General features: G+C 48.2%; 1 protein-coding gene across 1 annotated transcript in view; it reads left to right on the plus strand.

Moving 5' to 3' along the window:
* Positions 1-3787: 3787 nt before the first annotated feature.
* The window catches only part of LOC135056676 (disintegrin and metalloproteinase domain-containing protein 9-like), a 189823-nt gene continuing 166935 nt past the window's right edge, over positions 3788-26675 (plus strand). Inside the window, exon 1 of the mRNA XM_063962128.1 lies at positions 3788-3986. Within this exon, the coding sequence (XP_063818198.1) occupies positions 3938-3986 (49 nt within the window). The 5' untranslated portion in view covers positions 3788-3937. The remainder of the gene's footprint in view (positions 3987-26675) is intronic.

A 26675-nucleotide genomic window follows, 5' to 3' on the forward strand; every position in this document is an offset into this window, starting at 1 on the left:
ACTTCCACAACGTCCAGACCTCCTCGTTCAGGGCCCTTGTGTCTACCAGGACCTAGCCCGGCTATCTTTGACAGCGTGGCTCTTGAAGCTTCCGTCTTGAGGCCTAAGGGTTTTTCTGAAGAGGTCATTAAAACTATGTTGCGGGCCTGGAAACCGGCTTGTGCTCGGATTTACCATAGGGTCTGGCATTCATACTTTGTTTGGTGCGCATCTAACAATTATGACGCTTCCAAGTTTAGTACAGCCAAACTTTTGGCTTTTCTGCAGCAGGGCCTGGACTTAGGCCTGCGTCTGGCCTCCCTCAAGGTTCAAATATCTGCCTTGTCGGTGTGGTTTCAGAGAAAAATTGCGACTTTACCTGATGTTCATACTTTCACTCAGGGTGTGTTGCGTATCCAACCTCCCTATGTCCCACCTGTGGCTCCTTGGGACTTGTCGGTGGTTTTGGAGGTGTTGCAGGAGCCTCCATTTGAACCTCTTGGTTCAGCTGACCTTAAGTGGCTTTCCCTTAAGGTGGTGTTCTTGCTGGCTATTGCCTCTGCTAGAAGAGTGTCGGATCTGGGTGCCTTGTCTTGTAGTTCCTCATATCTGATTTTTCACCGTGACCGGGCGGTTCTTAGGACTCGTCCCGGATATTTACCTGAGGTGGTTTCTTCTTTCCACCTTAATCAGGAGATTGTGGTTCCAGCCTTTGTCTCTCCTGGTTTGTCTCCCAAAGAGCGGTCTTTGGATGTGGTACGGGCTCTCCGTATCTATGTGAAGAGAACTGCTTCTATTCGAAAATCTGATTCTCTCTTTGTTTTGTTTGGATTTCACAAACGTGGCTGGCCTGCTCACAAGCAGACCCTGGCCAGATGGATTAGAATGGTGATTGCACATGCTTATCTGAAGGCTGCTCTGTCAGCTCCTGCTCACATTACGGCCCATTCTACTCGGTCTGTTGGACCTTCTTGGGCGGCCCACCGTTGTGCGACCCTTGATCAATTGTGCAAGGCGGCTACGTGGTCCTTCGGGAACACATTCATAAGGTTCTATGCCTTCGATACTGCCGCTTACCAGGATGCTTCCTTTGGACGCCGGGTTCTTGTGCCCGCTACAGTGCGTCCCCTCCCATAAGGAACTGCTTTCGGACATCCCCATTGTCCAGACTTGTGGAGCCCAGTGTACCCCGCAGCAGAAAACGAGTTTTATGGTAAGAACTTACCTTTGTTAAAACTCTTTCTGCGAGGTACACTGGGCTCCACAAGGCGCCTACCCTGACGCACTTAGCTTCTTTGGATTGATATGGCATTAGCCGCTGAAACTTCTCTTGTCATGAGAGTGTGGTATACGTGGCTACTAACCGTTGTCGTCTCTTTTCCTGCTACTGCATTGGGCTGGTTAACTAAAACTGAGCTCCTGTGCTGGGAGGCGGGGTGATATAGGAGGCGGCGCTGTGCATTCTGGGAACAGTCAAAGCTTTGAGTCTGTTGGTGCCTCGGATCAAGATCCTACTCTACACCCCATTGTCCAGACTTGTGGAGCCCAGTGTACCTCGCAGAAAGAGTTTTAACAAAGGTAAGTTCTTACCATAAAACTCGTTTTTTCAGTGGTGACTGCAGCTACTTGACATTGTTTCCCTGCCCCCACTATTTGCAGCGGAGCTAGGAAGATACAAGGATGGAGGTAGGATGACGCAATTGGAATTGATCCTACCTTCAGACCACCAACTTTAGTCGGGAAGTGGACAGAATCAGGACTGGCAAACTCAGTCGGGAGGCCAGGAGTGCCCCTCAAATTCTGGACCCACCAGGAGAGTTGGCAAGTATGATCTGGCTGCTTTTTTAAGAATACTTTTCTAGATGTCAACTCTAGAACCAGGAGATCTTCACATCCCTCGTTGCAGATGGCCAATGTCATGGAGTGATAGTCATACACGCTCATGATTGAGCCATATTTTCACTTAAATACAGACACTAGTTTATTAACTCATATGAATAGTCTTATTCTAAAGGGGTAGATGTACCAAGCCTTAGAAAGTGATATAGTGGAGAGAGATAAAGAACCAGACAATCAGCTTATACCTGCCATGTTACAGGCTGTGTTTTAAAAATGACAGGAGCTGTTTGGTTGGTACTTTAACTGTCTCCACTTTATCACTATCCAAAGCTTAATACAGTGGTTCTTAAATTGTGTGTCTAGGCACCCTGGGGCTCTTGCAGGGGTGCCTTGGATTGATGGTCCAGGACCAATTCAAATTATTTATGGTCAATGTAACAGGCAAAACCAATGCTGGTGGCTGCCAATCATAAAATATGTGGACAAACAGAAGCACATCTTGTCCCTCACCATACGTTTGAACCTAAGGATGACCTATAAAGGCAATTTAATTAATATTTCTTTCTAAATTGCTTAATAAGAAACTATTGGCCTAGGGGCGCCATGAAAAAATTCTGATACTCTAGGTGGCTGTGATTCCAAAAAGTTTGGGAACCACTGTCTCAGTCTATCTACCCCTAAATATCTCTCCGTTAGAAATTCATATTGTTATCCAAAGGGCACATGTGGTTTACAGTTTCTTCTTAAACACAGAAATTGTCAGGAAAGTGCTGTGGCACAAAGCACCTAGGGTCATGCCCTTGTGTTCCAATCTCACTGAGAGAGGGCCACATTATTGCAACAGATGATATAGAGCACAGGTTTTCAAACTCTGTCCTCAGGACCCCACACAGTACATGTTTTGCAGGTCTCCTCAAAGAATCACAAGTGAAATAATTAGCTCCACCTGTGGACCTTTTAAAATGTGTCAGTGAGTAATTAATACACCTGTGCACCTGCTGGGTTACCTGCAAAACATGGACTGTGTGGGGTCCTGAGGACAGAGTTTGAGAATCTATGATATAGAGCATAGGTTCTCAAACTCGGTCCTCAGGACCCCACACAGTGCATGTTTTGCCGGTAACCCAGCAAGTGCACAGGTGTATTAATTACTCACAGACACATTTTAAAAGGTCCACAGGTGGAGCTAATTATTTCACTTGTGATTCTGTGAGGAGACCTGCAAAACATGCACCGTGTGGGGTCCTGAGGACCGAGTTTGAGAACCTGTGATATAGAGCATAGGTTCTCAAACTCTGTCCTCAGGACCCCACACAGTGCATGTTTTGCAGGTAACCCAGCAGGTGCACAGGTGTAATAATTACTCACTGACACATTTTTAAAGGTCCACAGGTGGAGTTAATTATTTCACTTGTCATTCTGTGAGGAGACCTGCAAAACATGCACTGTATGGGGTCCTGAGGACCAAGTTTGAGAAACTGTGATATAGAGGTATTCCAACAGGTCTTTTCCCATGGTGGTATCCTGAACTGATCCCTGTCATTATTTTCAACATGCTCTTATTGTTTTGGTCATTTTGCAATAAAGTATTTTAATTGCTGTACGGAATGTCCCTTTTATTACTTTTGTTCTTCGATCCTTGTGCCGGGGGGGAAGGGGGGGAAGGGGGGGAAGGGGGGGGGGGGGGGTTTGTAGACTTATGCAAGGCTACAGGTCTTGGATAATCTCACTGTGTCTGGTTACTCTGGGTATTTGGACAGAAAGTCACTTTTACAGGTGACACTAGAGCACGGTCCGTGTACTATTTATTGTTCTTTTATTGTGATTGTACATTGGAAAGTAGTGAAATGTGCTATCAGTTGACTGTATCACACTATAAATAACTATCTCGACTACATGAATCATGCTGTCAGCCTCAGTCTGTAGTGACCGACTCGCCAAACTGGTTTGTGTACATGCCTGAGAGGAGTGTTTATTTAGCTTGTATTACCATTCCCTGCTCAGTCCAGAGGAGTGCTGACAGTGAGACCAGGCTTTTCTGGTTTATAAGGAAGTGTGAGATAATGCAACAGACCGTTTTTGTCATGAGTGTCCAGGACAGATAGCACTATCTCCAGACATGTGGGCAAGGAGGCCACAGCTAGCCCTTCTGTATCTTCTGGTGTGGGGTGAGTTACCCGGAACTGGGGTTACTGATAGTTCACATAGCGATGAAGCAGCGTTACTGTATGTGTGAGAGTAGAATGAATTGGGAATATATGGAACAGTGTGTGTGTATATATGTATGTATATATATATATATATATATATATATATATATATATATATACAGGTTGAGTATCCCTTATCCAAAATGCTTGGGACCAGAGGTATTTTGGATATGGGATTTTTCTGTATTTTGGAATAATTGCATACTAATAAGATATCATGGTGATGGGACCTAAATCTAAGCACAGAAAACATATTTGTTACATATACACCTTATACACACAGCCTGAAGGTCTTTTAATACAATATTTTTAATAACTTTGTGTATTAAACAAAATTTGTGTACATTGAGCCATCAAAAAACAAAGGTTTCACTATCTCACTCTCACTCAAAAAAGTCCGTATTTCGGAATATTTGGATATGGGATACTCAACCTGTGTATATATATATATATATATATATATAGTGTACATATACTTATTGGGGTAAATTTACTAAGATGGAAGTTCTATTTATGACAGGATGTTGCCCATAGCAACCAATCAGATTCCAAGTATTATCTTCTAGAACAGGCCTGGCCAACCTGTGGCTCTCCAGATGTAGTGAAACTACACATCCCAGCATGCCTTGCCACAGTTTTAGCATTCCCTAATAACAAAACTGCGGCAAGGCATGATGGGACTTGTAGTTTTACAACAGCTGGAGAGCCACAGGTTGGCCAGGCCTGTTCTAGAAGGTGCTAGATACATGAGAAGTAGAATCTTATTGGTTGCTATGGGCAACACCCCATCTTAAATAGAACATCCATCTTAGTAAATTTACCCTATAGTGTCACGGTGAGGATTTTGCTGCAGCAATTATGTCTGTATATATAATTTTCCCATAATCTTCCATTAAGTATTAATAGAGGATGTCCCTGTAGATCCGCTTGCTCTAGCTCCCGTCAGTGGTATAGGCAAACATATAAAGGGGCTCATTCTGAATTGGTTGCATCTGCCGCTGCCGGCCTTACTGCCTTACGTTAATGCCAACTGTCTTTGCGGATTATCCATCCATCTGCACCACCCACTGTTTTCCACCTGCACTCATCATTTGTATGAGGACTTTCACCCACCCTATGCCGGGTGCTTGAGATCTGTCTGGTACAGCGTCCAATCACCGTCTGGAAATCGGCCTATAGTCACATGACACTCACATGAGGCTGCTCAGTTCCATGTGATCACATGGTAGCCATCCAGAAACTCCCATTTCATGGAAAGAGTGGTCCAACAATGGTTGAATCAGGCTAGTCACTATTTGGGGTATATTTACAAAGGTGTGATTTTTATAGAAATGGAAATGTTGCACATCGCAACCCATCAGATTCCACTTAACATTTATCTAGATGCTTCTAGAACAGCGGTGGCCAACCAGTGGCTCTTGAGCCGCATGAGGCTCTTTCTTTATTTAAATGTGGCTCCAAACACTCTAAATTATGTGACCACAACAGATACAGAAACTGCTGCACTCCATCCAGACACGCAGCAGCACTACAGGGACTAAAAATTGATGGAGCCAGATACTAGAGGTGAGACACCCCACAAGCAAACAGAGGACACATTAGGGGCTGCAGCAATGGCACGAGTTGGTGGGGGAACTTTAGTGACACATGAGGGTGGGCTAGAGTGACTCAAGGCGGAGCTGGCTGGAGTGACACAGAAGGGTCCTGGCAGGAGTGACACATGGAGGAGCTGACTGGAGTGATGAAGGAGGGTGGTAGCAGGAGTGACACATGGGAGAGCTGGCTAGAGTGACATAGGAGGGTGGTAGCAGGAGTGACACATGGGAGAGCGGGCTGGAGTGACAGGAGGGTGGTAGCAGGAGTGACACATGGGAGAGCTGGCTGGAGTGACATAGGAGGGTGCTAGCAGGAGTGTCACATGGAAGAGCTGGCTGGAGTGACATGGGGGGTGATGGCAGGCGTGACATAGGAGGGTGCTAGCAAGAGTGTCACATGGGGAGCTGGCTAGAGTGACATAGGAGGGTGCTAGCAGGAGTGTCACATGGGGAGCTGGCTGGAGTGACATAGGAGGGTGCTAGCAGGAGTGTCACATGGGGGAGCTGGCTGGAGTGACATAGGGGGGTGTTAGCAGGAGTGTCACATGGGGAGCTGGCTGGAGTGACACATGGGGGACTTAAGTTTATTATGTAAATCTGGCTTTTTCAGTTATTTTATGTGAAAGTGGCTTTTTCAATGGATCTGACTTTAAATTTTTTTATTTTATGTCGTTCTGGCTTTTTCAATGTATTTTATACCAGGGGCGTGGTCTAGCAGGCACAAGGCCACGTTCCATTTTTGCATGCGCGCCTTCGGCTCGATGTCGGCTCTTTGACGTACCTAACAAGGTTTTTCACCTCTTTGTCACTGACTGGTTGGCCGCCCCTGTTCTAGAAGATAATAGCTAGAATCTGATTGGTTGCTATGCGGGGGACGCCCAGCACAGGGCTTGTTCGCCCCGCATGTCGGGCCCTATTCCCCCCCCCCCCCCCCCCCCCACACACACACACAGACCACACACAAGGGGACAAAAGCATCGCACAGCAGATGACAGCCTGGTCGCATTGGCTGCGTGTGACACTATGCAGCCCCCACGACCCTCCCAGCAACGGTCTGGACATGCCTGCCGCGCCCTGCCAACGCCCCCTACCGCCCCGTGACCGCCTCTGCTTGTCAACCAGGCAGAGGAGATCGCAGCCCTGAGATGCTGTTAGCATCTCAGTGGGCACCCGGGATGCGCACGATGTGCAAGCGCACTGCGCAAAGGGCTTCAGACGATCCCGTCTGAATTAGGCTCTAAATCCCTTTGAGTCCCCGTCCGTAAGCCTATGCATTGTACTGGTGCATGTGCAGTCTGCGATTGCTTTCTATGGTGTAAGCGCACTTTGCAGGTGTCCGCAAGATCCGTCAGGACTTGTACCCGACTGAGAATAAGCCCTAAACTTCTAATGGAAGACACAGCTGTGCTGACGGTATCTGGTCTCTAGGTCGACCACACTTAGGTCGACAATGTCTAGGTCGACCACTATCGGTCCACATGGTTTCTAGGTCGACAGGGACTCTATGTCGACATGACAAAAGGTCGACATGAGTTTTTCACATTTTTTCCTATTTTTTTAACTTTTTCATACTTTACGATCCACGTGGACTACAATTAGGAACGGTAACCTGTGCTGAGTGCAGCGGTAGTGGAGCTTTCCGAAGCATGGCGAGCAAACACGGTGCACTAATTGGGATTCCCGGTCACTGTATGGAGAAAACGACACCAGAAAAAGTGAAAAAACTCATCGACCTTCTGTCACGTCTACCTAGTACATGTCGACCTACAGTCCCTGTTGACCTAGAAACCATGTCGACCTACTTGCTGTTGACCAATAGTGGTCAACCTAAGTCTGGCCGACCCTCCATACCACACCCATGCTGACATCAGTATTATCTGACAATGATCTGGTACACAGAGAGCCTTCACCCTGGTCATGCTGTAATTTGTAGTTTCACACTTCTGTCCGCATGGCAGAAGAAAAATAAATACTTTTGCTGATTTTCAGCAATCCCTTTCAGTGGCAGAAAAATTGCTTAAAAACCACTTAACTGACAATTTTTCCCTTCAAAAGCGTTAACAGCATTGTTTTTTAATATTTATTTTATTTAATGAAGTTGAAAAGGATTTTATTAAAATATTTAAACATTATATTATGCACATCTGCAGAACGGATCTCCTCGTCGAAAACGGGGGGATAGGGTGGGACGGTGCAGTCGCATGAGATCTGACCATGCCAGTTAAGTGGTTAATGAAAACCAACTTTCTGCTTGAGAAGTCTAAAGTACGACACTACGTGTAGAATGACAGATTGTCACTTGGTCGGTATGTGACACTATTTATGCCGTTCCTGTGACAGGGATACAGCTGTCATTCTTTGACTAGGTGCAGCATTGTCCTTACGATCATCAAGCAAGGTGCACTGGGCAGGCAGCCAGCTATAATGCTGACACAGTTCTATGATTGATAAATTACACTAATACATGTGTTACATCCTGAGAACTATAATCTATTTATTCTGCAGTGTTTTCCTTAATACATTATTCACATACATATATTGGATGGGATAACAAACACTTTTTCTCTCCTTATTGCCCTCTGGGTGTTGGCATTAAGTCCCCAGGATGGCAACAATAAAACATAACGAACAATAGCCTGGGGTCCCTGAGAAAGAATGGGGTTCCGTTATTAATCAGTTTACTCCCTTAATGAAAAATGTCCCCTCCACCTGCCTCACATCCTGACATTTTCACGCCACCGAGACTAGTGATGAGCGGGTTCGGTTCCTCCGAAACCGAACCCCCCCGAACTTCACCCATTTTACACGGGTCCGAGGCATACTCGGACTCTCACGTATGGCTCGGTTAACCCGAGCGCGCCCGAACGTCATCATCCCGCTGTCGGATTCTCTCGAGATTCGGATTCTATATAAGCAGACGCGCGTCTCCACCATTTTCACTCGTGCATTGGAAATGTTAGTGAGAGGACGTGGCTGGCGTCCTCTCCGTTTTTATTCATTGTTGATGCAAATATTTGTGCTTGCTTTGTATTATTAATATAGCAGGAGTACAGTGCAGAGTTTTGCTGATCAGTGACCACCAGTTTTATCCGTTCTCTGCCTGAAAAAAACGCTCCATATCTGTGCTCACTGTGCTGCATATATCTGTGCTCACACTGCTTTATTGTGGGGACTGGGGACCAGCAGTATTATAGGAGGAGTACAGTGCAGAGTTTTGCTGACCAGTGACCACCAGTATTATATGTTCTCTGCCTGAAAAACGCTCCATATCTGTGCTCAGTGTGCTGCATATATCTGTGCTCACACTGCTTTATTGTGGGGACTGGGGACCAGCAGTATTATATAGGAGAGGAGTACAGTGCAGAGTTTTGCTGACCAGTGACCACCAGTATTATACGTTTTCTGCCTGAAAAACGCTCCATATCTGTGCTCAGTGTGCTGCATATATCTGTGCTCACACTGCTTTATTGTGGGGACTGGAGAGCAGCAGTATTATATAGGAGGAGTACAGTGCAGAGTTTTGCTGACAGTGACCACCAGTATACGTTGTCTGCCTGAAAAATACACCATATCTGTGCTGCATTGTAGTATATAGTAGGAGTACAGTGCATAATTTTGCTGACCACCAGTATATAATATATAGGAGTACGGTACAGAAGGCCACTGCTGTACCTATCTCTGTGTCGTCAAGTATACTATCCATCCATACCTGTGGTGCATTTCAGTTTTGCACAGTTTGCTGACCACCAGTATATAATATATAGCATTACGGTACAGTAGACAACTGCTGTACCTACCTCTGTGTCGTCAAGTATACTATCCATCCATACCTGTGGTGCATTTCAGTTTTGCACAGTTTGCTGAACACCAGTATATAATATATAGCATTACGGTACAGTAGGCCACTGCTGTACCTACCTCTGTGTCGTCAAGTATACTATCCATCCATACCTGTGTTGCATTTCAGTTTTGCACAGTTTGCTGACCACCAGTATATAATATATAGCATTACGGTACAGTAGGCCACTGCTGTACCTACCTCTGTGTCGTCAAGTATACTATCCATCCATACCTGTGGTGCATTTCAGTTTTGCACAGTTTGCTGACCACCAGTATATAATATATAGCATTACGGTACAGTAGGCCACTGCTGTACCTACCTCTGTGTCGTCAAGTATACTATCCAACCATACCTGTGGTGCATTTCAGTTTTGCACAGTTTGCTGACCACCAGTATATAATATATAGCATTACGGTACAGTAGGCCACTGCTGTACCTACCTCTTTGTCGTCAAGTATACTATCCATCCATACCTGTGGTGCATTTCAGTTGTGCGCAGTATATATAGTAGTAGGCCATTGCTATTGATACTGGCAAATGATTCCACACATTAAAAAATGGAGAACAAAAATGTGGAGGTTAAAATAGGGAAAGATCAAGATCCACTTCCACCTCGTGCTGAAGCTGCTGCCACTAGTCATGGCCAAGACGATGAAATGCCATCAACGTCGTCTGCCAAGGCCGATGCCCAATATCATAGTAGAGAGCATGTAAAATCCAAAAAACAAAAGCTCAGTAAAATGACCCAAAAATCTAAATTTAAAGCGTCTGAGGAGAAGCGTAAACTTGACAATATGCCATTTACGACACGGAGTGGCAAGGAACGGCTAAGGCCCTGGCCTATGTTCATGGCTAGTGGTTCAGCTTCACATGAGGATGGAAGCACTCATCCTCTCGCTAGAAAAATGAAAAGACTGGCAAAAGCACAGCAAAGAACTGTGCGTTCTTCGAAATCACAAATCCCCAAGGAGAGTCCAATTGTGTCGGTTGCGATGCCTGACCTTCCCAACACTGGACGGGAAGAGCTTACGCCTTCCACCATTTGCACGCCCCCTGCAAGTGCTGCAAGGAGCACCCGCAGTCCAGTTCCTGATAGTCAAATTGAAGATGTCACTGTTGAAGTATACCAGGATGAGGATATGGGTGTTGCTGGTGCTGGGGAGGAAATTGACAAGGAGGATTCTGATGGTGAAGTGGTTTGTTTAAGTCGGGCACCTGGCGAGACACCTGTTGTCCGTGGGACGAATATGGCCATTGACATGCCTGGTCAAAATACAAAAAAAATCAGCTCTTCGGTGTGGAATTATTTCAACACAAATGCGGACAACAGGTGTCAAGCCGTGTGTTGCATTTGTCAAGCTGTAATAAGTAGGGGTAAGGACGTTAACCACCTAGGAACATCCTCCCTTATACGTCACCTGGAACGCATTCATCAGAAGTCAGTGACAAGTTCAAAAACTTTAAGTGACAGCGGAAGCAGTCCACTGACACCTAAATCCCTTCCTCTTGTAACCAAGCTCCTGTAAACCACACCACCAACTCCCTCAGTATCAATTTCCTCCTTACCCAGGAATGCCAATAGTCCTGCAGGCCATGTCACTGGCAAGTCTGACGAGTCCTCTGCTGCCTGGGATTCCTCCGATGCATCCTTGAGTGTAACGCCTACTGCTGCTGGCGCTGCTGTTGTTGCTGCTGGGAGTCGATCGTCATCCCAGAGGGGAAGTCGGAAGACCACTTGTACTACTTCCAGTAAGCAATTGACTGTCCAACAGTCCTTTGCGAGGAAGATGAAATATCACAGCAGTCATCCTGCTGCAAAGTGGATAACTGAGGCCTCGGCAGCCTGGGCGGTGAGAAACGTGGTTCCGGTATCAACCGTTAATTCAGAGGCAACTAGAGACTTGATTGAGGTACTGTGTCCCCGGTACCAAATACCATCTAGGTTCAATTTCTCTAGGCAGGCGACACCGAAAATGTACACAGACCTCAGAAAAAGAGTCACCAGTGTCCTAAAAAATGCAGTTGTACCCAATGTCCACTTAACCACGGACATGTGGACAAGTGGAGCAGGGTAGACTCAGGACTATATGACTGTGACAGCCCACTGGGTAGATGTATTGCCTCCCGCAGCAAGAACAGCAGCAGCGGCACCAGTAGCAGCATCTCGCAAACGCCAACTCGTTCCTAGGTAGGCTACGCTTTGTATCACCGCTTTCCATAAGAGGCACACAGCTGACAACCTCTTACGGAAACTGAGGAACATCATCGCAGAATGGCTTACCCCAATTGGACTCTCCTGGGGATTTGTGACATCAGACAACGCCACCAATATTGTGCGTGCATTACATGTGGGCAAATTCCAGCACGTCCCATGTTTTGCACATACATTGAATTTGGTGGTGCAGAATTATTTAAAAAACAACAGGGGCGTGCAAGAAATGCTGTCGGTGGCCCGAAGAATTGCGGGCCACCGCGGGCCGAAGACTAGAGCACCACCAAACATTCCTGAACCTGCCCTGCCATCATCTGAAGCAAGAGGTGGTAACGAGGTGGAATTCAACCCTCTATATGCTTCAGAGGATGGAGGAGCAGCAAAAGGCCATTCAAGCCTATACATCTGCCCACGATATAGGCAAAGGAGGGGGAATGCACCTGAATCAAGCGCAGTGGAGAATGATTTCAACGTTGTGCAAGGTTCTGCAACCCTTTGGACTTGCCACATGTGAAGTCAGTTCAGACACTGCCAGCCTGAGTCAGGTCATTCCCCTCATCAGGCTTTAGCAGAAGAAGCTGGAGACATTGAAGGAGGAGCTAAAACAGAGCGATTCCACTAGGCATGTGGGACTTGTGGATGGAGCCCTTAATTCGCTTAACCAGGATTCACGGGTGGTCAATCTGTTGAAATCAGAGCACTACATTTTGGCCACCGTGCTCGATCCTAGATTTAAAACCTACGTTGTATCTCTCTTTTCGGCAGACACAAGTCTGCAGAGGTTCAAAGACCTGCTGGTGAGAAAATTGTCAAGTCAAGCGGAACGTGACCCATCAACATCTCCTCCTTCACATTCTCCCGCAACTGGGGGTGCGAGGAAAAGGCTAAGAATTCCGAGCCCACCCGCTGGCGGTGATGCAGAGCAGTCTGGAGCGAGTGCTGACATCTGGTCCGGACTGAAGGACCTGCCAACGATTACTGACATGTCGTCTACTGTCACTGCATATGATTCTCTCACCATTTAAAGAATGGTGGAGGATTATATAAGTGACCGCATCCAAGTAGGCACGTCAGACAGTCCGTACGTATACTGGCAGGAAAAAGAGGCAATTTGGAGGCCCTTGCACAAACTGGCTTTATTCTACCTAAGTTGCCCTCCCTCCAGTGTGTACTCCGAAAGAGTGTTTAATGCAGCCGCTCACCTTGTCAGCAATCGGCGTACGAGGTTACTTCCAGAAAATGTGGAGAAGATGATGTTCATCAAAATGAATTATTATCAATTCCTCCGTGGAGACATTCACCAGCAGCAATTGCCTCCAGAAAGTACACAGGGACCTGAGATGGTGGATTCCAGTGGGGACGAATTAATAATCTGTGAAGAGGTGGATGTACACAGTGAAAGGGGTGATGAATCGGAGGATGATGATGAGGTGGACATCTTGCCTCTGTAGAGCCAGTTTGTGCAAGGAGAGATTGATTGCTTCTTTTTTGGTGGGGGCCCAAACCAACCAGTCATTTCAGTCACAGTCGTGTGGCAGACCCTGTCGCTAAAATGATGGGTTCGTTAAAGTGTGCATGTCCTGTTCATACAACATAAGGGTGGGTCGGAGGGCCCAAGGACAATTCCATCTTGCATCTCTTTTTTTCTTTAATTTTTCTTTGCATCATGTGCTGTTAGGGGTAGTGATGAGCGGGTTCGGTTCCTCGGAATCCGAACCCGCCCGAACTTCACCTTTTTTTTACACGGGTCCGAGCGACTCGGATCCTCCCGCCTTGCTCGGTTAACCCGAGCGCGCCCGAACGTCATCATGCCGCTGTCGGATTCTCGCAAGACTCGGATTCTATATAAGGAGCCGCGCGTCGCCGCCATTTTCACACGTGCATTGAGATTGATAGGGAGAGGACGTGGCTGGCGTCCTCTCCGTTGTATTAGAAAAAAAAAAAAACTGAGTGACTTAGTTTTAATTGTGGGGAGCATTGGGGACGGGGAGCAGCTGTTAGGGAGTACAGTGCAGGGTTTTGAGTTTAATCCGTTGTTTCTCTGCCTGAAAAAAAACGCTCCACCATATCTGTGCTCACTCAGTGTGCTGCACTGCTGCATGATATATCTGTGCTGAGTGCACTGCTCACACTGCCTAATTGTGGGGACTGGGGAGCAGTTATAGCAGGAGTACAGTGCACAGTTTTGCTGACAGTGACCACCAGTCCAGTATACGTTTGTCTGCCTGAAAAACACTGTGGTGTTTTTTTTTTTCTTTCTTCATGCTAGTTTGTTTAGCAGTCTGCTGACAGTGTCCACCAGGTCCGCTATACAGTATATTATATATATAAGCACTAAGCAGCAGTACGGTAGGCCACGACTGTACCTACCTCTGTGTCGTCACTCGTCGTCCATAAGTATAAGTAATACTATACTATCCATCCATCTACATTGTATACCTGTGGTGTTTTTTTTTTCTTTCTTCATACTAGTTTAGCAGTCTGCTGACACTGTCCACCAGGTCCGTTATACAGTATATCATATATATAAGCACTAAGCAGCAGTACGGTAGGCCACGGCTGTACCTACCTCTGTGTCGTCAGTGCACTCGTCGTCCATAAGTATAAGTAATACTATACTATCCATCCATCTACATTGTATACCTGTGGTGTTTTTTTTTTTCTTTCTTCATACTAGTTTAGCAGTCTGCTGACACTGTCCACCAGGTCCGTTATACAGTATATCATATATATAAGCACTAAGCAGCAGTACGGTAGGCCACGGCTGTACCTACCTCTGTGTCGTCAGTGCACTCGTCGTCCATAAGTATAAGTAATACTATACTATCCATCCATCTACATTGTATACCTGTGGTGTTTTTTTTTTTTTTTCTTTCTTTATACTAGTTTAGCAGTCTGCTGACACTGTCCACCAGGTCCGTTATACAGAATATCATATATATAAGCACTAAGCAGCAGTACGGTAGGCCACGGCTGTACCTACCTCTGTGTCGTCAGTGCACTCGTCGTCCATAAGTATAAGTAATACTATACTATCCATCCATCTACATTGTATACCTGTGGTGTTTTTTTTTCTTTCTTCATACTAGTTTAGCAGTCTGCTGACACTGTCCACCAGGTCCGTTATACAGTATATCATATATATAAGCACTAAGCAGCAGTACGGTAGGCCACGGCTGTACCTACCTCTGTGTCGTCAGTGCACTCGTCGTCCATAAGTATAAGTAATACTATACTATCCATCCATCTACATTGTATACCTGTGGTGTTTTTTTTTTCTTTCTTCATACTAGTTTCGCAGTCTGCTGACACTGTCCACCAGGTCCGTTATACAGTATATCATATATATAAGCACTAAGCAGCAGTACGGTAGGCCACGGCTGTACCTACCTCTGTGTCGTCAGTGCACTCGTCGTCCATAAGTATAAGTAATACTATCCATCCATCTACTTTGTATACCTGTGGTGGCTTTTAGTTGTGCGCAAAATATGGAGAACACAAATGTGGAGGTTAAAAAAATAGGGAAAGATCAAGATCCACTTCCACCTCGTGCTGAAGCTGCTGCCACTAGTCATGGCCGAGATGATGAAATGCCATCAACGTCGTCTGCCAAGGCCGATGCCCAATGTCATAGTACAGAGCATGTAAAATCCAAAACACAAAAGATCAGTAAAAAAATGACCCAAAAATCAAAATTAAAAGCGTCTGAGGAGAAGCGTAAACTTGCCAATATGCCATTTACGACACGGAGTGGCAAGGAACGGCTGAGGCTCTGGCCTATGTTCATGGCTAGTGGTTCAGCTTCACATGAGGATGGAAGCACTCATCCTCTCGCTAGAAAAAAGAAAAGACTTGCGGCTAAAGCACAGCAAAGAACTGTGCGTTCTTCGAAATCCCAAATCCCAAAGGAGAGTCCAATTGTGTCGGTTGCGATGCCTGACCTTCCCAACACTGGACGGGAAGAGCTTGCGCCTTCCACCATTTGCACGCCCCCTGCAAGTGTTGAAAGGAGCACCCGCAGTCCAGTTCCTGATAGTGAAATTGAAGATGTCAGTGTTGAAGTACACCAGGATGAGGATATGGGTGTTGCTTGGGCTGGGGAGGAAATTGACAAGGAGGATTCTGATGGTGAGGTGGTTTGTTTAAGTCAGGCACCCGGGGAGACACCTGTTGTCCGTGGGAGGAATATGGCCATTGACATGCCTGGTGAAAATACCAAAAAAATCAGCTCTTCAGTGTGGAAGTATTTCAACAGAAATGCGGACAACAGGTGTCAAGCCGTGTGTTGCCTTTGTCAAGCTGTAATAAGTAGGGGTAAGGACGTTAACCACCTCGGAACATCCTCCCTTATACGTCACCTGCAGCGCATTCATAATAAGTCAGTGACAAGTTCAAAAACTTTGGGCGACAGCTGAAGCAGTCCACTGACCAGTAAATCCCTTCCTCTTGTAACCAAGCTCGCGCAAACCACACCACCAACTCCCTCAGTGTCAATTTCCTCCTTACCCAGGAAAGCCAATAGTCCTGCAGGCCATGTCACTGGCAGGTCTGACGAGTCCTCTCCTGCCTGGGATTCCTCCGATGCATCCTTGAGTGTAATGCCTACTGCTGCTGGCGCTGCTGTTGTTGCTGCTGGGAGTCGATCGTCATCCCAGAGGGGAAGTCGGAAGACCACTTGTACTACTTCCAGTAAGCAATTGACTGTCCAACAGTCCTTTGCGAGGAAGATGAAATATCACAGCAGTCATCCTGCTGCAAAGCGGATAACTGAGGCCTTGACAACTATGTTGGTGTTAGACGTGCGTCCGGTATCCGCCGTTAGTTCACAGGGAACTAGACAATTTATTGAGGCAGTGTGCCCCCGTTACCAAATACCATCTAGGTTCCACTTCTCTAGGCAGGCGATACCGAGAATGTACACGGACGTCAGAAAAAGACTCACCAGTGTCCTAAAAAATGCAGTTGTACCCAATGTCCACTTAACCACGGACATGTGGACAAGTGGAGCAGGGCAGACTCAGGACTACATGACTGTGACAGCCCACTGCATAGATGTATTGCCTCCCGCTGCAAGAACAGCAGCGGCGACACCAGTAGCAGGATCTCGCAAACGCCAACTCTTTCCTAGGCAGGCTACGCTTTGTATCACCGCTTTCCAGAATACGCACACAGCTGAAAACCTCTTACGGCAACTGAGGAAGATCATCGCAGAATGGCTTACCCCAATTGGACTCTCCTGGGGATTTGTGACATCGGACAACGCCAGCAATATTGTGCGCGCATTACATCTGGGCAAATTCCAGCACGTCCCATGTTTTGCACATACCTTGAATTTGGTGGTGCAGAATTATTTAAAAAACGACAGGGGCGTGCAAGAGATGCTGTCGGTGGCCAGAAGAATTGCGGGCCACTTTCGGCGTGCAGGCACCGCATGCAGAAGACTGGAGCACCACCAAAAAAACCTGAACCTGCCCTGCCATCATCTGAAGCAAGAGGTGGTAACGAGGTGGAATTCAACCCTCTATATGCTTCAGAGGATGGAGGAGCAGCAAAAGGCCATTCAAGCCTATACATCTGCCCACGATATAGGCAAAGGAGGTGGAATGCACCTGTCTCAAGCGCAGTGGAGAATGATTTCAACGTTGTGCAAGGTTCTGCTGCCCTTTGAACTTGCCACACGTGAAGTCAGTTCAGACACTGCCAGCCTGAGTCAGGTCATTCCCCTCACCAGGCTTTTGCAGAAGAAGCTGGAGGCATTGAAGGAGGAGCTAAAACAGAGCGATTCCGCTAGGCATGTGGGACTTGTGGATGGAGCCCTTAATTCGCTTAACCAGGATTCACGTGTGGTCAATCTGTTGAAATCAGAGCACTACATTTTGGCCACCGTGCTCGATCCTAGATTTAAAACCTACGTTGGATCTCTCTTTCCGGCAGACACAAGTCTGCAGGGGTTCAAAGAACTGCTGGTGAGAAAATTGTCAAGTCAAGCGGAACGCGACCTGTCAACATCTCCTCCTTCACATTCTCCCGCAACTGGGGGTGCGAGGAAAAGGCTACGAATTCCGAGCCCACCCGCTGGCGGTGATGCAGGGCAGTCTGGAGCGACTGCTGATGCTGACATCTGGTCCGGACTGAAGGACCTGCCAACGATTACTGACATGTCGTCTACTGTCACTGCATATGATTCTCTCACCATTGAAAGAATGGTGGAGGATTATATGAGTGACCGCATCCAAGTAGGCACGTCAGACAGTCCGTACGTATACTGGCAGGGAAAAGAGGCAATTTGGAGGCCCTTGCACAAACTGGCTTTATTCTACCTAAGTTGCCCTCCCTCCAGTGTGTACTCCGAAAGAGTGTTTAGTGCCGCCGCTCACCTTGTCAGCAATCGGCGTACGAGGATACTTCCAGAAAATGTGGAGAAGATGATGTTCATTAAAATGAATTATAATCAATTACTCCATGGAGACATTAACCAGCAGCAATTGCCTCCAGAAAGTACACGGGGATCTGAGATGGTGGATTCCAGTGGGGACGAATTAATAATCTGTGAGGAGGGGGATGTACACAGTGAAAGGGGTGATGAATCGGACGATGATGATGAGGTGGACATCTTGCCTCTGTAGAGCCAGTTTGTGCAAGGAGAGATTGATTGCTTCTTTTTTGGTGGGGGCCCAAACCAACCAGTCATTTCAGTCACAGTCGTGTGGCAGACCCTGTCGCTGAAATGATGGCTTGGTTAAAGTGTGCATGTTCTGTTTATACAACATAAGGGTGGGTGGGAGGGCCCAAGGACAATTCCATCTTGCACCTCTTTTTTTCTTTCATTTTTCTTTGCGTCATGTGCTGTTTGGGGAGTATTTTTTGGAAGGGCCATCCTGCCTGACACTGCAGTGCCACTCCTAGATGGGCCAGGTGTTTGTGTCGGCCACTAGGGTCGCTTAGCTTACTCACACAGCTACCTCATTGCGCCTCTTTTTTTCTTTGCGTCATGTGCTGTTTGGGGAGTAGTTTTTGGAAGGGCCATCCTGCCTGACACTGCAGTGCCACTCCTAGATGGGCCAGGTGTTTGTGTCGGCCACTAGGGTCGCTTAGCTTACTCACACAGCTACCTCATTGCGCCTCTTTTTTTCTTTGCGTCATGTGCTTTTTGGGGAGTAGTTTTTGGAAGGGCCATCCTGCCTGACACTGCAGTGCCACTCCTAGATGGGCCAGGTGTTTGTGTCGGCCACTAGGGTCGCTTAGCTTACTCACACAGCTACCTCATTGCGCCTCTTTTTTTCTTTGCGTCGTGTGCTGTTTGGGGAGTAGTTTTTGGAAGGGCTATCCTGCCTGACACTGCAGTGCCACTCCTAGATGGGCCAGGTGTTTGTGTCGGCCACTAGGGTCGCTTAGCTTACTCACACAGCTACCTCATTGCGCCTCTTTTTTTCTTTGCGTCATGTGCTGTTTGGGGAGTAGTTTTTGGAAGGGCCATCCTGCCTGACACTGCAGTGCCACTCCTAGATGGGCCAGGTGTTTGTGTCGGCCACTAGGGTCGCTTAGCTTACTCACACAGCTACCTCATTGCGCCTCTTTTTTTCTTTGCGTCATGTGCTGTTTGGGGAGTAGTTTTTGGAAGGGCCATCCTGCCTGACACTGCAGTGCCACTCCTAGATGGGCCAGGTGTTTGTGTCGGCCACTTGGGTCGCTTAGCTTAGCCATCCAGCGACCTCGGTGCAAATTTTAAGACTAAAATAATATTGTGAGGTGTGAGGTGTTCAGAATAGACTGAAAATGAGTGTAAATTATGGTTATTGAGGTTAATAATACTATGGGATCAAAATGACCCCTAAATTCTATGATTTAAGCTGTTTTTGAGGGTTTTTTGTAAAAAAAACACCCGAATCCAAAACACACCCGAATCCGACAAAAAATTTTCAGGGAGGTTTTGCCAAAACGCGTCCGAATCCAAAACACGGCCGCGGAACCGAATCCAAAACCAAAACACAAAACCCGAAAAATGTCCGGTGCACATCACTAACCGAGACCAGATATAGCACAGAGACCTTATGGATATGACTAACTGTACAATGCATGTGGAAATGCTCACATAATAAGAATGAGGGAAGAGGTCACTTCCATCAGACGAAAGGGGTTCCTGTGTGGAATTACGCTATAGTAACAATAGCCGGCATGAGGTAGCCACCTTTTGCTACATAGCTATCAGCATGATCATCAGTCCGTATTACCCACACTATTTGGTTGTAAATAATGGATTATGAATTATAATTTGAGTTATTAATTTTATATATATATATATATATATATATATATATATATACTAGGTGCTTCATCACGCCCTACGGGTGCTTTTCACACCGTTGCAAGGGGCTACGCCCCCTTAACCCTTGGATGCCTTTCTGGTGTTCAATATTTGTATTATATGGAGTATTACCTGCATTCCTTTGTTAGTGGTTAAATATTGCACAATGAAAGGGCGTGCGACGGTGAAGAAGGTGCAGCCCCTTGCGACGGCGTGAACAGCACCTGTAGGGCACGATGTACAGAATGTAGCGGGTGCGGGGGGGGGGGGGGGACTGCGGATAGGGGAGGGTGTCTGTAGATGCTGCGGGTGGAGGGGGGCGGAAGCGCGGAGGGGGAGCCCGGATGGGGAAAGGTCGGGAGGTGCTGCGGGTGGGGGAGGGGCAGAGGAGTGGGGGCTGCAGATGGGGGAGGGGTCCGGAGGCACTGCAGGTGGGGGAGGGGCAGGGGTGCCACGGGTGGGAGAGGGGCAGGTGTGGGGATGTTGCGGATGGGTGAAGGGTTCCGGAGGTGCTGTGGGATGGGAAGGGGCAGGAGTGCCGGGGGTGGGGTCGGGGTCCGCAGGCGCCGTGGGTAGGGGAGGGGCAGATACTGGTGTGCCATGGGTGGGGGAGGGGTGGGGGAGGGGGGACGGGGGATGGAGGAGGGTGTCTGCAGATGCTGCGGGTGGAGGAGGGCAGATGTGGGGGGAGACATATATGGGGGGGTGGATGGTGGAGGGGGTCTGGAGGTGCTGTGGGTGGTGAAGGAGCGGAGGAGTGGGAGCCGAGGGTGGTGTAGGGGGTCTGGAGGCACAGCGTGTGGGGGAGGGGTGGAGTGCACGTGGTGGAGGGGAAGGTGCGGAGGTGTGGTGCATTGGGGAGGGGTCTGGAGAAGCTGCGGGTACTGTACCTGCCAAAATGGTAACATAGAAACATAGAATTTGACGGCAGATAAGAACCACTTGGCCCATCTAGTCTGCCCCTTTTTTATTTTATCCTTTAGGCAATTGGAGGGTATGCAGTAACAGGGCCAGGACAGGAGTGACGGGGCCAGGACAGGGGTGACAGGGTCAGAACAGGGGTGACGGGGCCAGGACAGAGGCGAAGGGGCCAGGACAGAAATGACAGGGACAGGATAGGGGTGACAGGGCCAGGGTAGGGGCGGCAGAACCAGGACAGGGGTGACGGGGCCAGTATAGGGTTGACAGGGCAAGCACAGGGGTGACAGGACCAGGATAGGGGTGACAGGGCCAGGATAAGGGTGACAGGGCCAGGCCAGGGGTGACAGGGCAAGGCCAGGGGTGACAGGGACATGACAGAACACAGGGCACGGGAGAGATTGGTATTAGGGACAAAACAGTGGTGACAGACAGATGTGTCTTACCGGAGTCACTGCTGCTGGCTGCTGCTGTTCCACTCCAACTTGTTGGGATCTGCTGCTGGTGGAGACTTGGCATGGCTGACTCTCTTAGGCTGGAGTCCTGCTTCCTCTGCCCGTCTGCATCCCTCCCCCCCCCCTCCTCAGTCACACACCGCAGACCTTGCGCAGCCGCCGGGCACTGTGGTAAGGGGAGACTGGGAGTGACTGGTTAGCCCCCAGGAGACGCTGTGGCTGGAGGGAGGAGGGGGTCGGAGCCTGCAAGCAGCTCGGACTTCTGCAGCGCTACCCGCCAGCTAAAGTGTGTGAAGGAGCTGGGCGCACCTCACTGCGGGCGGCAGCGCTGCAGCTAGCGGTGGGGTTGCCGGGGCTGGAGATAAGAGGCAGTACGGAACCTGCACAGCGGCAGGTGCCCCACAAAACTGCAGCTAAGAAGCGTGGAGTGTGCCAGAAAGTGACGCTCCTCCGCGCCAGAGAGCCCCTGCTGAGTATGCTGATGTGGGGGGTCAAGCACACAGTGAGCCGGTGCCCGTCTGTCTGTACGGCATACCCCCCACAGCCCCCCCCCCCCATACCTCCCAACTGTCCTGATTTTCGTGGGACAGTCCCATTTTTGGGGGTCTGTCCCGCTGTCCCATCGGGGGGTCGCAGTGTCCCGCGTGGGGGGCAGTTGGAAAGCTCCTGCACTCGCTGTTTTGTTTAGCAGAGCAATGGTGAATAGTGGAGGGAGAGGGGGCATCAGGGGGTACGGATTAATGGGGGGGTTCCGGCAGCAGAGCCGGATTAAGGGGGGGGGGGGGGGCAGGGGGTACGTACCGTTGGCCCCACAGTTTTAGGGGCCGCCCCGACTGGAGTAGCTCTGTCCCTGCTCAGAAGCTCCCCCGTCCTGCCAGCAACAGCGGCAGCATTGTGCTACAGTCAGCACACATTGCTGCGTGTTGGCAGGTCTGTGGTGTTGCAGGGAGGCAGCAGTCTCTCTGCTTTCTTCTGCCTGTGTAGGGGGGAGCGACCACCCCTTCTGGATTTACCCCTAGCTGAGGGGCCAAAAACCCATTTAAAAAAAACTACGGAATTTGCATATGGGGGCGTGGCCTCGCGGGGCCCGACTAGGCCACGCCCCCAACCCCACAGCAGGCACAGCAATGAGATAGGGCCCCCCTGACAAGTGCCCTGGACCCCCCGGACACATAATCAGCCCCTGTGGGCATGCCAGCAGCTCACAGAGCGCTGGGCATGCCCCCCTACTGATGAAAACGGGGGTTCTCCCGTGAAGCCACGCCCCCTGTTCGTTGGCCACGCCCCTTTTTGCCGCATATGTGTCCCTCCTTCTGCCTGAAGAAAGCTCGGAGGTATGCACCCCTGCCTGTGCCATGCCCATACCATCTGCTTCTGCTCCTAGTCTCCTATAGATTAGCCCAGATCTGTGACTCATTTGACTAACTCCGGCCAGTGTTGTGACTCCGCCCAGCGTTAGCAAATGAGTCACAAAGTCACAGATCTGGGCTATTATATAGGAGAGAGAGAGAGAGAGATGCAGTACATTGGTGGTCATTCCGAGTTGATCAAAGCTGTGCAAAATTTTGCACAGCTACGATCATCTTTCCTGACATGCGCCCAGCAAGGGGCTACCCTGCCCCTCATGTCAGTCCGGCCCCCCTCGCAGAAGTGCGAAGGCAACGCACAGCGGCGATTCCTTTGCACTTCAGGAGCAGCTCCCAGCCAGCGCAGCTCTAGCTTGCTGGCCGGGAGCTACTCCTCGCTCCCTGGCCCGCAGCGGCTGCGTATGACATCATGCAGCCGCTGCGGCCCTCCTCCCGTTCAGTCCGGCCATGCTTGCGTTAGCCGGACTGCGCCGACGAAACGGCGGCTAAACGCCGCCGTTTTGCCCACTCCCGCCCATCGATTGCCTCTGCCGGTCAATCAGGCAGAGGCAATCGCTATCCTGCTACAGCCTTCACCTGTCCCGCAGGTGCATTATGGCATGCGCAGCAGGGACCCGTTCGCTCTGCTGCGTTAAAACGCAGCGAGCGAAGGGGTCGGAATGACCCTCATTATACGGATGGCGGCACTCCGGACTTAATAAGCAACTAGATACACAATAGCTGTGTTGTCAACGTTTCAGCCCAGTCGGAATCCTGACCCTGCTCGGTATTCTGACTGCCGGCATCCCATGCACTTGAAAGCATACTGTTTTGAATAGTATAATTTGTGGATTGTAATTTGAATGCAATGGTTATAATGGGTATGTGGCCTTGGCCAGTCTCCACTGGAGCATATGTCCATCATATTCCACCCATTATCTAGTCCTCAGAACAATTCTCAACGTATGTTTAACAGATAATTTGGATAATCCTTAAATCCAGAACAATTACTGTTAATTAAAAAGGAGTTGAGTGGAATTATAAAACAGGACAGCCGTGTGATAAGGATCTAACTCTAATGGCCAGTAACCTTTAAAATACTCTACGTTACAACAATCAGTAACATTCTTAAAGATATAGAACTAATATATATTTTATGTATGTATGGTACAGTACAGTATGTGTTGGATGAATTCAGCTAAGTAAATCCATGGAGAGGCCAGTCTGGAACAGCAATGTCATTTGCATAACATTGTTTCTACAGTGAATATAAGGTCTACAAACCCTTATTGATATTGTAAAGCCTGAACTTAAGTTAAATCAGGCGAGTCCTTTTTCCACCTTTTATGTGGTCTTAAAATGCTAGTGGAATACAAATAGACAATTTTGAGGAACCAGAAGTGAAAATAAAAGAAATCTACAATACCCTGTTAGTGTGCACACACACTCCTAGACTGACACTTTGTGGAAGCACCATTTGCTGTTATTAAAGCAGTCAGTTTTTTTTATTTTATTTTTTTATAATCGTTTATTAAGCATTTAAATACATGCAATTAGTGAGGAAACAAGCTTGACAGCAAGTAACAATGCTCATAACATATACTCGTACAGCTAAAGGCAACATAACATTTACGATGTAATAGAACAATTACAGAGCATACCTCCCAACTGTCCCGATTTTTGCAGGACAGTCCTGTTTTTTTGGCACTGTCCAGCTGTCCCCCACGCAGGCTGCATAGTCCCACAGTGGGGGTGGGGGTGAGGGGGTTAGTTGGGAGGCTCCCGTCAGTCACTGCTCTGCCTAGAAGAACAGCGGTGAATAGACGCTGCGCACATGCGCACAGCATGTATGCACAGGAGGCAGAGTGGAGGGGGCATGCCAGCAGCTCACAGAGAGCTGGGCATGCCCCCACAGTGATGGAAAATAGAGGTGTGGCTCGCGAACGTGGCACTCCTGCGAAGCCACTCTCCCTTTTTCTATAGGTCACGCCTCCTTTTCAGCCGGTCGCAGTAGACGGAGTACCTCCTTTCCATCTCCCAATGTTAGGAGGTATGATAGAGAGAAGATTTTTTGTGAACATCGAGAATTCTATTAATCTAAATGTATAATAATTGTGAGCAAGTAAAAGGATCAAACATGTAAGATGGGAGTTAGAGCAAAGAATGCAGGAGGTGGAGGAGGAGAGTAGAGGAGGAGGGAAGGGGTAGAAAAAGGTATAGGATAGTAGTGAGTCTGGAGAAGCAGAAGCATGAGATTGGTGGTTACAAGTTATGGTGAGTATCAAGCAAGTCCCGGGAGAGGTACATTATGGTAAAGAGTACCAGGGGTGCCATATAGAATAACATTTCTTTACAGTGTTTGAATACGTCTCTATCAACTTTGCACATCTAGATTTTGTAAATCTATTTCTGCAAAGCCGTGTTTAGGTCATTCCACAAGTCTTCAATGGGATTGAGGTCTAGCCTCTGAATGGACCGTGCCAAGACTTGATCTTCCTTTTCAGGAGCCATTCCTTGGGTAATTTGGACGTGAGCTATCATGGTGGAATGTGTACTTCCTCCTCATCTCCAGCTTTCTCACAGAAGTCAGCATATATTGTGCTAAAATGTCTTGATAACTGAAGCTATTTGTTATGCCATCATTCCTGACTAGAGCCCCAGTCCCAGGTGCGGAGATACAGTCCCCAAAGCATGATGTTGCTGTCTCCATGCATCATACTACATACAGTATGGTCTCCTTTGGGTGTTGTTTTTTGTACTAAACAAATCTTTTGAAATTGAGGTTTAAAAGTTCAACATCATCTTCATCTGACAAAAATAAATTCTCCCATTTGCTTTTGGTGATTGGTTTTATTTTTTGTAGTAAAATTTGGGCAGGGTTGGATGTTGTCTTTTTGTGAGAAATTTAGTTTTGTCAACCTAGCCCTAACCCAGACAGGAGCAGAATGAGTGAGATTGTTGTCATTCATACCTCCCAATTGTCCAGATTTCAGCAGGAGAATCCACCTTTTGAACACTGTACCGCAGTCCCACCTACAGACCACGGTGTTCTTGGTGCGTTGGGAAGGTTGGTGGAGCATAACGTCACCGCTGCTCTGCTCAGATATGCATGCATGGAGTGACCAGTTCCTGCCAGTAATCCCTGCATCTGGCTCCTCTGATGTTGCCAGATGCAGGGATTCTGATCTTGGTAATGTCCCTGTTGTGCCATTTTTTCTCCACTTATCGATATTAGTCGTCACAGTGTTACATGATACATGTAATGTCTTTCAAATCATTTATCTCCCCTCTTTATTTCCTGCCTGACTAGGATCCCAAAACGAGTCAAAATGTCATTCTCCCTCTGTCGGATTCTTGTGGGCTTTGGATTGCATAAAGGTCCCCGGTGCTAAGTGCGCAACTTCACTCCGGCTGGGGAGCTTCAGCGGTGCTGTACATCCAGGGGTACTGTGTCCGTCCAGGGGTTTGTTGGTCCATTCAGGGGCTGTTTTATCCTTCAAGGGCTGCTGTGTCCATCCAGGGGTGCTGTGTCCATCCAGGGGTGCTGTGTCCATCTAGGGACTGCTGTGTCCATCCAGGGGTGCTGTGTCCATCCAGTGTCCATCCAGGGACTGCTGTGTCCATCCAAGGGTTGCTGTGTCCATACAGGTACCCTGCTGTTTTTTTTTTTTTTGTGCTGTACCCCAGTGTAATATTTATACAAGTACTGTGATGCTGCAGGATGCACCGCAGTGTAATATTCATACACATATTGTGACTAGAGATGAGCGGGTTCGGTTTCTCTGAATCTGAACCCGCCAGAACTTCATGTTTTTTTTCACGGGTCCGAGCGACTCGGATCTTCCCGCCTTGCTCGGTTAACCCGAGCGCGCCCGAACGTCATCATGACGCTGTCGGATTCTCGCGAGGCTCGGATTCTATCGCGAGACTCGGATTCTATATAAGGAGCCGCGCGTCGCCGCCATTTTCACACGT

This window comes from Pseudophryne corroboree, chromosome 3 (genome assembly GCF_028390025.1).
Source record: "Pseudophryne corroboree isolate aPseCor3 chromosome 3, aPseCor3.hap2, whole genome shotgun sequence".
In the NCBI taxonomy this organism is placed as follows: Eukaryota; Metazoa; Chordata; class Amphibia; order Anura; family Myobatrachidae; genus Pseudophryne; species Pseudophryne corroboree.